Source organism: Lynx canadensis, chromosome E3 (assembly GCF_007474595.2).
Source record: "Lynx canadensis isolate LIC74 chromosome E3, mLynCan4.pri.v2, whole genome shotgun sequence".
NCBI classification, from domain to species: Eukaryota; Metazoa; Chordata; class Mammalia; order Carnivora; family Felidae; genus Lynx; species Lynx canadensis.
In genome coordinates, this window is record NC_044318.1 from 35,723,985 (window position 1) to 35,737,075 (window position 13,091).

The 13,091-nt window shown below is 48.8% G+C and overlaps 1 protein-coding gene across 2 annotated transcripts in view; it reads right to left on the reverse strand.

Annotated features, from left to right (window-relative positions):
* LMTK2 (lemur tyrosine kinase 2) overlaps window positions 1-13,091 on the reverse strand; it is a 79,218-nt gene that overhangs the window by 8,018 nt on the left and 58,109 nt on the right. For both annotated transcript variants that reach the window (XM_030300027.1, XM_030300026.1), the window contains exons 8-11: window positions 12,553-12,637; window positions 10,944-11,065; window positions 5,935-6,084; window positions 531-3,513 (exon numbers count right to left, since the gene is read on the reverse strand). In XM_030300027.1, the coding sequence (XP_030155887.1) occupies window positions 531-3,513; window positions 5,935-6,084; window positions 10,944-11,065; window positions 12,553-12,637 (3,340 nt within the window). The remainder of the gene's footprint in view (window positions 1-530; window positions 3,514-5,934; window positions 6,085-10,943; window positions 11,066-12,552; window positions 12,638-13,091) is intronic.

Sequence of the window (13,091 nt, forward strand, 5' to 3'; positions counted from 1 at the left end):
GAAATCAGTGACAGATACAAGAAAACCTTCAACCCTTCATTTTTAAAGAGGCTGAAGTCTGAGCTCGTGGAGCAGGGCCCAGCAGGCACGGGAGGCCTGGAGGGCCACAGATTCTGCCGCTGCCGCTGCCGCTCCCTGGTCCCGATCCACAGGGACCGCCGGTCGCCGGCAACTCCGGGGCTACCTGTGAGCCACAGACTGTTCCGGCTTGCACCTGCGTGCTGACCACCACTGCCAACTGCTGGGTTACGGAAATGCGGTGTGTAAAGCACAGCCCACTTCAGCAGGCCTCTGCCGGCAGACCCAGAAAGGGCATCCGGGTCTCCTTCCCTTAACTCGACAGGACTTCCCTGTCCCACCTACACCTCTGCATATTCTTGGGAACCGTAACCAACCCCCAATTCCCATCTTTGGGGAATCCTAACACACTCTGCGGCCTCAAAGCGGCCATCAGGAAAACAAAGCGCACTCGATTTCCTAACACGTTCTGGAATTCCCCGAGACGACAACGTGTGGAGGTTAACAGATACCTGGTCAAACAGATAGACCGTGACATCATCAAAAAACGTCACCGCCTTCTTTTCTTTCTTCCAGTCGTCCGGCAGCTGGTCGATGGCGACAGAGGCCGCAGGTTTCAACAGGCTGCGCAGATGCCTCCCGTCCTCGTTGCTGAGGATCACGGGCACCGGGTGCTCGGTCTCGTCCTCCGACTCGGAGCTCAGGCTGTGCAGGTGAAACGCCCGCAGGTCTTCGTCCGAGTCGTCGCTGTTTTCGTCCTCCTCGTCGGCATCCATGCCGTCCTCGGAGAGGTCCAACATGCCCGACACTCCAAGTTTCCCCAGGTACTTCCCTTCGACGTCCGGCTCCTTCAGCTTGGGGCCCTCGGAGTGGCCGCACGACGACTTCTCCGCCGTCACGTCCGCCGCGCTGCCGGGGCACAGGGTGGAACTCGCAAAGGCAAGGAGCTCGTTGGTGTTGGTTCCGGTGGAAGCAAGCGTGCAGGGGCGCTCCTCTGGTGCCTCGAAGTCATCGCTGCTGCTCAGCTCGGAGTTCCCCAAACTCAAGGGACTGCCGGCCTCGTCTTCGGGAGGCGGCGTCTGTTTGGAAACGTCAGGTGGTGCCGGTTCCGAAGTGTCTCTGGACGCCAGGTGACCGGAACTGTGCGAAGCGGGGAGACAGCTTCGGTCTGGCTGGCCGTGGCTGGTTTCCAGGCAACTGTCCTTGGCGCCAGGACTCTGCTCCGGCACGACCGGCTCAGGCAGCGGCTGGTCCGTTACCACCACCAAGGCCGAGGCCGAGGGTCCCGGGACGCCCTCGGACTTCTTGTCAGGCTCAGAGTCATTATCTGAGAAGTAGGCGGAGTCTCGGTACGAGCTCTGAGAGCCAGGCGCGAAAGTCTGCGAGGCCACTTCCGTACCCCTGTGGCCGTCGGCTGCGTCTGAGATGACGATGACCGGGTTGGGGGGCAGGGTGCCACAGCTGCCGTCACCCGCCGTGGCCGCCTCCGCGGCCGAGGCGCCGTCGGGGGCGGGGTGCAGGGTCCATTCAGGGGACTCCAGGTTCTCCGTCTCGTAGCCACTGTCTGCAGGCTTATCGGGGGGCACGAGTTTCTGAGGAGTGTGAGAGCCTAAGGATCCCAATAAAACATCACGGACATCCACCGAATCCAGAGAGTCCGGGGTCTCCACGGACTGTTCCGAAGTCGGAATGGGTGTTGACAAGCTGTCTTCTAGGAGGCTGTCTTGACTGGTCGAGTCTGAAGACAGGGCGGACACCAGGCCCCCCTCCTTGGCAGCCGCTTTACAATGCAGCTCACTCAGAGCGTCCGCACCTTCCGAGCTTTTCTCCAGCGCACGGTCAGCGTGTCGGTCTTCTGAGAGCGGCTGATTTGGGAAGTTCTGTCTCAATTCTGGAACACTGCTTCCTATACTCACCTCATTGGCAAAAATGTCATCAGTAAGAACCGGGTCACTTTTGGTCAGTGTCAAGGCCTCTTCGCTTTGGCGGGTCAGGTCCCGGGACCGGTCACCAACACCGTGTGCTCTGGCAGCCGCTGCGGGGGTTTCTACCGTGATGGTCACAGGGTCCAGATTCGTTTCTTGGCAGAGACCGTCTTCGTGGCTACGGACATCCGAGCATGTGGGTTCTCCCTGCTTCGGGGACGTATCTGGATGTAAGCGGGGAGATGTTCCTTCTGTCTCCAGAGAGGTAGGAGGTACCCGCGCTTCTGGGGAAGACTGTAACGAGGTGTTCAAAGTGCTGTCCTTGAACACGACACCTGCATCCTGACCCTTGGCGCTGAGGCTTTCCTGCAGCAAAGGAAAGCCTGGTTTGTTCTCGGCAAACTTCACTTCAGTACCTAAAGAGTTCCTATGTGGAGTTTCTAATATCGTTTCGGTGAAGCCAGCGTTTTTAAGTTCTGTTTGAAGATCATTTAGATGTTCTTTGTCAGACAGTGAGTCTTTTAGTAGGTTTTTCTCTTGAAGAAACAAAAAGTTTGCTGACAGCTCTTGAACGTTCAGTGGATCAAAATTATCTTGGTGCATGAGGGTTTCTGATAAGCAGAGAGGCTCGCCGTCAAAAAGCTTACGGGGCTTATCTTTCTCAAAGTGGCACGTTACAACGGACTCTCTGGAGTCATCCGGACTCGAACCGAAAGCGGTCGGCTTCAAGTCGGTTTGAACTCCATTTAGTTCCATCAAGTCAAATATCTTTTGGTGACTGGGCAGATCCTCTGATTTGTCAAGATCACTAAATATACTGTTGAAAGGGCTCTCAGGGCCCCTGGGGACCTGTACGTCCTCGGGTACGCTGGAATCTTTGGGGTCTGCACCGCTTTGGAAGAAATCCTCATCTGTACTGGATTCCTCTAATTCAAGGTTCCGGAGTGTCAGGAGTTGGGGCGCCTCCTCGTGTATCCTTTCCGGGTTATCCATTTCAGTTGTGAGCAGTGCGGGTGGGTAATCAAGCTCCAAGTTGCTGCCGCCTTTTTCTTCCAACTGGATGTAATAGTCGCTTCCAACAGAAAGGTTGTGGGCATCAAACACAGGGACCACTCCGGGGGCCCCACGGGGCACATCCTGGCCACTGTCATCTTGTTTCCCCGGCCCGGGGTCTGAAAGTGAACTCTCAAAAACTTCAACTGGAAAGAAGATGCTCGTGTAGGACAAGGCTTCGTCCGGGGGGCCCCGACCGCGCTCGTCAAAGTGGTCGTGCTTGGCTGCCTCCCAGACATACTCAAAGCTCAGGCCCTGGCTGGTCTCGGTCACGGTGAGGACTTCCTCCACCTCACGACCCAGCCGGTCCCTGGCGAAGTGGTCGAGGATTGGGAATGCGGCATTACTTGAAGTGTCTCTGCTGTTTGTATTCGGTTTAAGAGCATTCCACTGCTGCTCAAAGTCGACTTCTGAGTCCCTTTGGCTTTGCATCCGCAGGTAGGTGAGCAACCTGTGCACGTCCTCGGCCGCTGGTCTCTTGTCCGGGGACAGCCAGCAGAACTGCAAAACTTCATACCTGGGCAACGATTCAGAGGTGATTAATGGAATGATGGTAAAACTGCTTTAAAACAAGAAAGGACTTCACGAGGACTCCCAAGCCAACTCGCACCTCAAAAGTTTCTATGCTATAATCACTGTCAGCCACATGAAGGATCTCGGTTCACGGTGAAATACATTGTGGCACAAGAGGAAATGAAGAAACATAAACGTTGGGCCTACTAATTTTGTGTGTTCCCGGGACATGTCCCAGTATCAGTGTTTGTCATTTTCCTTCTGGTGTCTACCCAGTGACTTATCCCCTGAATTTAGAAACAGTTTTAACATGATCTCCTCTTTAAAAAATCGCCACAGGTGGTCTACGTAGTAAAGAATGCACTTGTCTAGGGGCGCCTGGGTGGCTCAGTCGGTTGAGCGGCCGGCTTCGGCTCAGGTCATGATCTCGCGGTCCGTGAGTTCGAGCCCCGCGTCGGGCTCTGTGCTGACAGCTCAGAGCCTGGAGCCTGTTTCAGATTCTGTGTCTCCCTCTCTCTGCCCCTCCCCCATTCATACTGTCCCTCTCTGTCTCAAAAATAAATAAACGTTAAAAAAAATTGAAAAAAAAAAAAGAATGCACTTGTCTTACGTTTTTTAGATTGACTCGTTTTATTTTGCAAGAATTCTCAGAGACAAATGCAGTAGTGACTCATCTCTAACTCCTCCCCCCAATGAAAAGTAACACTACAATCTTACGTGGCACATGGTCTCCTGAGATCATAAAAGGGGCTGAAAGCAGAGGGAAACAGTAGAAAATGAAGTCCAAAGAAGAGAGCAAGGGGGAGCTGGGTCTTCGAAGGGTTGGCTGAATAGAGCCAACCTCCCACGACATAGCCACGAACAAAAGGGAAGACAAAGGCAACTTCAAGTGTGAACTGTAGGCAGTATGTGTCAAGTTATTCCAGGTGAGACAGTTCGAGTGGTGCGGGAGCTGAGCACTGCCTCAGTGCATGGGGTTGCCTCGCTTCACGGGCAGTGCCTACTGGGCAGGCAGTGGTGTAGACAGAGGCTTAGAAAGAGGTGAACGTGATCCTGAATGGAAACGGAGTAAGAACTGGTCTGAAGACTCGTAAGAAGTAAATTTGTTTTGCAAATATCAATATGCACTATGCAAATTAGCTTCTGCCGCCAATTTAAATATTACCCTTCCTATGCTCTTTTCTCACATATTAGGTATCACTTACAAAAATAGCCTCATTTTTTTTTTTTAAGTTTATTTATTTTTGAGAGAGACAGAGCATGAACGGGGGAGAGGCAGAGAGAGAGGGAGACACAGAATCCAAACCAGGCTCCAGGCTCTGAGCTGGCAGCACAGAGCCTGATGTGGGGCTCAAACTCACGTGTGAGATCATGACCTGAGCTGAAGTTGGACGCTCAACCAACTGACTGAGCCACCCAGGCGCCCGCAAATATAGCTTCATTTTAAAACAATTCCACAATAGGAAACTCCCTAATGTTGACTTTTCTAATTGGTTCAGACTTCACATTTTTTCTTATTGCACAGAATACATAAACTCCTACCTGCTGTACACTTTTTCATTACGTTTTTAAAATATGTTAATTCTAAAATCAGTTGTGGGGCACCTGGGTGGCTCAGTCGGTTGAGCGTCCGACTTTGGCTCAGGTCATGATCTCACAGCTTGTGAGTTCAAGCCCCACGTCGGGCTCTGTGCTGACAGCTCGGAGCCTGGAGCCTGCTTCGGATTCCGTGCCTCCCTCTCTCTCTGCCCCTAACCCACTCACATTCTGTCTCTGTCTCTCTCAAAAATAAATAAATCATTAAAAAAAAAAAAACTAAAATCAGTTGTGAATGATACACAAATCTTGGCTTTTCACATTTATCGTGAAAATAAACGTACTGGGGCGCCTGGGGGGGTCGGCAGGTTGAGAGTCCGACTCTTTCTTTTGGCTCAGGTCACGATCCCAAGGTTGTGGGATCCGGCCCTGTGTCAGGCTCCTCGATGAGAGCCTGCTTAAGATTCATATTCTCTGTCTAGGGGCGCCTGGGTGGCGCAGTCGGTTAAGCGTCCGACTTCAGCCAGGTCACGATCTCGCGGTCCGTGAGTTTGAGCCCCGCGTCGGGCTCTGGGCTGATGGCTCAGAGCCTGGAGCCTGTTTCCGATTCTGTGTCTCCCTCTCTCTCTGCCCCTCCCCCGTTCATGCTCTGTCTCTCTCTGTCCCAAAAATAAAATAAACGTTGAAAAAAAAAAAAAAAATTTAAAAAAAAAAAAAAGATTCATATCTGTCCCTCCCCTCCCCCGTGCCCCTTCCTCCACTGGTGCTCCCCACCCCCTCTAAGATAATCAATCAATCAATCAAAATGAGGCGTATACTACTGACACCCACAGACAGAGGATTTCCTTATCTTCTGAAGACAACAAAAAAGTAAAGTAGAGTTACCCACCATCTGTCAGAATAAGGCTGCTCCAGCTGGGGCTTAGGGAGTTTTGTGTCTCTCTCTCGAATGACCTGATTGAGAACATCTAAGTTGGAGAGGTTGGAATAAGGCTGAGCAGCATTATCAAAGAGCTCCCAAAGTGTCACACCTAGGGACCTGTGGAAAAAAGGAAACAGTCATTTCCTCCTCCCTTTAGATGTCGAATTTTTAACACCCACATTTTTATTAGTGACTTTAAGAATAAAGTGTGTACTGAAAAGGTTATTAAAGATAGCTCTTCAACGTGATTTTTAAAAAAAGGCACCTTCAATACAACGAGGTCAAGTATGCCTCCTCACGTTTGCTACAGAGTACTCTAGAAGCTTTGGCCAATGCAGAAAGGAAAACTTAAACAAGGAACGGGCATAAGTATAGATAACAGCTAGTGTAACTGTCCACTTTGAAACTCAAGAAATTTTTTGGCACATCTTTCGAACGATGTAAGAGTTCAGTAAAACGGTGAGATACGAGAGGAACATCCTGAGGCAGACAAAGAAATCCCGCTCGCGACAGTCGTAAACAGTTGGGTTTGGCTGCTGTTTCGGAGGGGCTTCTTCCCGTCATCCCGCCAGCTACCCGTGGGCCAGAAGAGGCCACCTGCCGGAGCCGCTCCGTGCCTCCAGGCCCACGGCTGTTACCACAGGCAGAAGGGAATGCCCCCTCCTGGGACCCATCCCCCTCCCTCACACCAAGTCCTCTGTCGCCACGGACACGGCCTCTGCGGCTCAGCCAGAGGGACACTTACTCTCCACCTCCTCTAAGCAGTCTCTGCGTCTCCACCTGGGTCGTACGGCATCTCCTGGCCACTGCAATGGCTCCCAAGCCTGGCTGACTATCTGTGTCATCTGGGAACCCCCCACCCCAAGGACTCTCACGTGATAATGTAGGTGTGGCCTAGGAAACTGCATTTAAAGGGGCGCCTGGGTGGCTCGGTCGGTTAAGCAGTTAAGCGTCTGACTTCGGCTCAGGTCACGATCTCGTGGTTCGTCAGTTCGAGCCCCACGTCGGGCTCGGCGCCGACAGTGCAGAGCCTGCTTGGGATCCTCTCTTTCTCTCTCTCTCCCCCTCTCTCTGTCCTTTCCCCCACTCACGATTTCTCTTTCTCTCAAAATAAAAAAATAAACTTAAAAAAAAAAAAAAGTTCCCTAGTGATTCTGACATCCAGCCAGGTTTGGGTGTGGATGGTTTACATGACCTGAGATCGAGGCCTCCAGGTGTTTGTTTGAATAATAAACCGCATTAAATAAATATGTTTATTATCTGATACTGTACAGTACAACGTAACTTATGAGTTAATTTACGTTAACTTCACAAATCAGTGAAAGAAAGCACATTCAGAATCTAAGTTGAGAGATCACTTCTGTCAGAGGAAACAAAATAGACCCAAATCTCCCAACTCAACTCAAGAAGGAGAACGCACCTTCTCGCCGGCACAGACCTGCCAGAGGCAGAGGGTCGTTCTGGATACAAAACAAGTTTAAGACGCTATCGATGACTTTAGGGAGTCTACAATTTAAGTGAGGAAAATAAGAAATTCGCTGCCACAGCTGGTGTGAGCTTGGGCACATGACCCTACCCGTCGCAACTCTCCAAATGCCTGCTCTAAAACTCCCTCTCTCGAGAAGGCCCGTTCCCAAACCAAAGCCCTCGCCGGCCCCCGGCTCACCCTGTTCAGGAAGCATGACGAGTGGGCTTTCTCGACTCCCCACCCCCCACCTCTAACGTCTCCGGTCTCCCTTTCTCATCTCCTCACACAGGCCACAGAGAAGAGCCGTGTCCCCTCATCAAGGTCCGTCCCTGCCCCGGGGCTCTCTGTGCTACGCTGTGCAGTCTCCTGCAGGACAGCCGCCGTCAGTCACGGCCCCTCACCCCTAGCTGCGGAATTCTTTACCTTGAACTGGCCCTTGCCTCCTCGAGTACCACTGGCCTCCTCCTTCTGGGCAGAAAAATGTCCTGGGGGTCTTACCCACTCTTCCAGCAAAACTCTCTGAGAGAGGTCCCTCCCGTCCCCCCCGGCACAGGGCAGCGCGGCCCCTGCCGCAGGCTGACGTCGGCAATGCTGCCCGCCCTACCGCTAGACTTGTCACGGTGTCAGAAACCAGGGATGGGCTCTGAGTCCAGGAGCACAGGCTAAGCTCTCAGGTTAAACACCCTGCTAGGAATAGCAAAAATTTGGACAAAACATTAAAATTATCTTTTTAAAGGCATCACAGATGAGATAAGATAGCATGGAATTACCAGGAAAAACCCTAGAACTTGAAGAGCTAAGGAGAATACTAAAACCACCTCTGAGGGGCCGCTGGGTAGATCAGTCAGTTGAGCGCCTGACCCTTGATTCTGGCTCAGGTCATGATCTCATGGTTTGTGGGATTGAGCCCCACACGCCAGGCTCCAAGCTGTCAGCACTTGGTATTCTCTCCCCCTCTCGCTGTCCCTCCCCCCACCAAAATAAATAAATAAACTTGAAAAAAAAAATAGAGGGGCACTTGGGTGGCTCAGTCTGTTAAGTGTCTGACTTCGTCTCAGGTCATGATCTCACGGTTCGTGAGTTTGAGCCCCGCATTGGACTCGGTGCTGACAGCTCGGTGCCTGGAGCCTGCTTCGGATTCTGTGTCTCCCTCTCTCTCTGTTCCTCCCTTGCTCGTGCTCTGTCTCTGTCTCTCTCTCTCTCAAAAATAAACAAACATTTCAAAAACAATGGAACCACCTTTGAGCTGGTGCATTTGCTGAATCACAGAACTTGGGCTTTTGTGGTCTTGGTTTACAAAGCTCAATGGGGATGGTGGGGGTGGTGAACAGGCCAAAGCCCTGGGCCTGTCCAAAGTAAGGGGAATCACAGAGAGACCTCCTCACCATAAAAATAAGCCTGCCCCCACCCCCTCCAGGAGCCTGAAAGGCAAGCTGACTTGGCATTGAGGGGCTCTGAGTAAGTGTTTGCGTGTGTGTGTGTGTGTGTGTGTGTGTGTGTGTGTGTGTGTAAGGGGGGGTTGGCCCCTAACAAGCTGTAACCACAGAGCTGCCCCTTGATTGGATCTGCAGCCCAAATTCACATCACCTGAGTGGTCAAAAAAACCCTCAAGCTGAATATGTAAAGCACAGTCCCCTTACACGGCAGGACAATCCCGGTATCCGACACACATAAGTAAGTGTAGATCCTCTCGGGAGGAATGCTCCTCAATTCTCGGTTTCCGAGATCCTCACCCCAAGGAAACGAGGCAGCATCAAGAACCAGCAAGATCAAATCCACAAAGACTTCAGATACTGGAATCACCTGACACAGATCACAACCCAATTGTTAAGAACACTGGGACAGGTTTTAAAAAATCCAGTCGACTTCCTCCAACTGAAAAGTCAATAGCTGAACCACAGAACTTAGTAGACAGATTTAACAGAAGAACAGACACACTTGAAGAGAGAGTTTTAAAGAGAGACAGAATTAGTGGCTGGAACACAGGTCTCGAAAATTATCTAGAGTGTGGCACAGAGAGTCAGAGAGACAGAGTGTAAAAAGGAAGAGATTAAGAGACAGAAGGCCGAGCAGGAAGGCAAAAAACACACGTCTAATTAGACTTCCCAAAGGACAGAAATGGAGCAGAGGCAGTACTTGAAGGGTAAGGGCTGAGAACACCATCAAACTACAGATTTGAAAAAGCCAAATAAATCCCAAGCAGAAAAACATAAGAAATCCACACCCATACACATCAGAGTGAAACTACAAAAACAGAAGACAGAGAGAAGAGTTTAACAGCAGCCAGAGAGCAGAAGTCACATTACCTTCAAAGGGCTTAGGGAGACTTACAGCTGACTTCTCAATAGCAACAATGGAAGCCAGAAGACAGTAGAATGATCTCTTCAATATGCTGAGAGAAAGTAACTGTCATCAAGTAAAAATATATTTCAAAAACGAGGACAAAATAAAGGTATGTTCAGACGCACAAAAACCCGAGGGTCTGTTACCAGCAAGCAGGCCCTCACTACGGGAAATTCTGAAGGACGTACTTCAGACAAAGGGCGAATGATCCCAGATGGAATGTCTGAGATTTAAAAGCAAAAAAGAAAAGAAAAGAGAACTTAGAGCAAAGGGATTTGATTACGTGGATCAACCTAAACAAAAAAACGCTAAAAAACAAAACAAAACAAAAAAACCCCAAAATCCAAAAACCAAAAAAACAAAAAAATAATAATAAGAACAATGTCTTGTGAGGGTAAAAGAAAAAAAAAAAAACCCAGCAATTACGTATTGTGTGCGTGCATGTGCATACACGCGTGTGGGGGGGAGGTGTATAATCAAACCAAGTTAAAGTCTGTTAAAGTATCCTGAGGGACTCGCAATGTTCAGAGAGAGAGAGGGCCAAGACATGAACTGATATATTAGACTACAATAAGTGGAATACACGTTATAACTTCTAGGGTAACTTTTAATAAAAGTACAGGACTAGAGTATACAGCTCCCAAACTAACAGGAAAAAGAAGTTAAAAAAAATCAATCCAGATGAAGGCAGGAAGAGGAAAAGAAAATAGAAAAGGCAGGATAACAGTACAAAAAAATGTGTACACAAATTAAGAAAGCTGTAACAGAAACTGTTAGTCAAGGACGTAAACGCATTTCTTTTTCAACTTCCATTAAACTGATCTCCTACAAATCACAGTATTACATAATGGTCCAAACTTCTGTTTTTTTGTTCACTGCAGTCAATATTTAAAACGTCTATTATACTGTAGGCCCTACAGTCGACACAGAAAACAGACCCGGTTCCTACATTTACGGACCTTATTACTGTTGAACGGGTAAGACAAAAGTTAATGATATCACAGTTGTGATAATTGCTAGGATGTCAATAAACTGTCTTTTTCACACCATCGGGCACTCCTATGTTCCTACATCTTATTCAACTATTTCTCCTTAAGCACTCAAGGAGAAAGAAGTTAAGTCTTGGCTACACAAAAGTCGAACAGAATGGCAAATCAGTACATACCAGATATTACTATATTTCGTTTGATCTGCAGTTAGTAGTCTGTCTTGAAAGCTGGTTACTAGTTCTGGAGCAGTCCATCGCAGAGGGAAAATTTTTTTATCATCTGTTTCAATATAATCCTCCTGTTTTATTAGAAAACATACAGAATTTTTAATTCTATTATGTTTTTTAGCGAAGTCAATGATTTAATACCAGGTCATTCTCAGAAAACAAATACTCAACCCAAAAGACACATCAGACAAAGAAGTGGGCGTCAAGAGAGATTTTCTGGGCAGGAGGTGGGTGAGGTTTTTCTCTGAAGCCTCCTGGGCTCCATGAGCTGCTTTCTGAGCCATGAACGCTCGCCCAGCCATGAACCTTCCTTCCTGGAAAAGGAAGGTACGCCACGTCGGATGCACAGAACACAGACTCTGAGCAAAACATCTTTTAAAACATGCTGGGCCTTATGCCCCAAGTAGGACAGCAGTGCCTACGTTACTGAATAAAAGCACAGACTTGAGAATGACACAGACTGGGTTGTGAGTCCAGGCTCAACCGTTCACCTGCTGGCTATCTGACCCTGGGCAGCCAACAAATACGCTAACAAGCCTTTTTCTTTATCTGTTAAATGGGGATCATACAATTCCCACCTCCCTTTATGGTGAGGATTAAATGAGATAATGCCCGCAATTACCTCATGGTGCCTGGTAGACAGCAAGGGCTCAAGACACTAGAGGTACTGTGTAGACAAATAACCAACTTATATTTTCAACGTTTATTTATTTTTGGGACAGAGAGAGACAGAGCATGAACGGGAGAGGGGCAGAGAGAGAGGGAGACACAGAACCGGAAACAGGCTCCAGGCTCTGAGCCATCAGCCCAGAGCCCGACGCGGGGCTCGAACTCACGGACCGCGAGATCGTGACCTGGCTGAGGTCGGACGCTTAACCGACTGCGCCACCCAGGCGCCCCCCAACTTATATTTTCATAATGTACTTCAGTTACAAAATACTATGAAAATATGACCCCGGGGTCCTCACAAGAACCCCGTAAAGACAGAACAGACACGACCCTCGTGTCACTGCTGCTGGCGTGGAGCCAGGACAGTCACATTCTTTGCCCCACGTCACACTACCTCATGCAGTTGGGCTACACAAAAACAAGTGAAAACCTCAACTACCTCTTATCTTCTTTGGGGATATAGTTATGGCAGAGTTTAAAAATCTAAACTTCTAAGCTTACTCAATTTGGGCCAAAACTCTACTGGAGAAATATTGATATGACATGCACGGTATTATTTTTTGATACAGGTGGTCATGAATTATTGCCCATTGGTTCATGCTAAAATTTAGTCTGCACCATCAAATTACATCAATTACACAGTGTAAAAGTCTTTTTACGCAAAGCCTTTGGAAAGCGGTCACAAAACCTCAGCACGGAGCCACTCATCTCGACAAACTGCTCGTCAGAAGCCAACACTACCGTTAAAATGAACAAACCGCTCTCCAGAAAGGCACCGTAGCCAAGATCTTACCCTCCTTTGACGAACAGGGTGGCATTTGTGATATGACCACCTCGGGACTATGAAATCAAATCAGCTTCAGGAGAGAATCTTTAAACCTTGGCTTACCTTGTACCTGCTGAGTCCTATCCCATAATCTCCCACTTTCACATTTAGATCCGAGGTAAGGAAACAATTCCGCAGGGCTAAATCACTGAAAACAGAAAGAGGGATGTGAGCATGAGGACAACGGGAACCCGCAAACAGCACAATGTGACCTCAGATTTGCTACAGAGCAGAGTGGTGTGCTGGGCTCCCTGGCTCCATAACGTTTTACATTCTTTTTTAACGGGAAAGGGGTTATATGTCACGTTCTTTGTTACTTAAGTCCCCGGTGACGATCAGATTGTTTTACAAACAACTGCTAAGGTTAAACGCTGACCACGTCTTTACCTTGTGCTGTGTCAATACCAGATCAATGGCTCATTTCCCAATGTTTTAAGGGTGACCAAGAATTCTAAAATACTAAACTGTCTGAATAGTTTTTTACAGTAACTTGTATTACTTGAGTAACAGTCTAGTGGTAGTCTGTTTATTAGGAGTATAGATGAATAAAGTTACAGCCTCAAGCACCTAAAGTTAATCTACATTATTAAAAATGTTTGCTT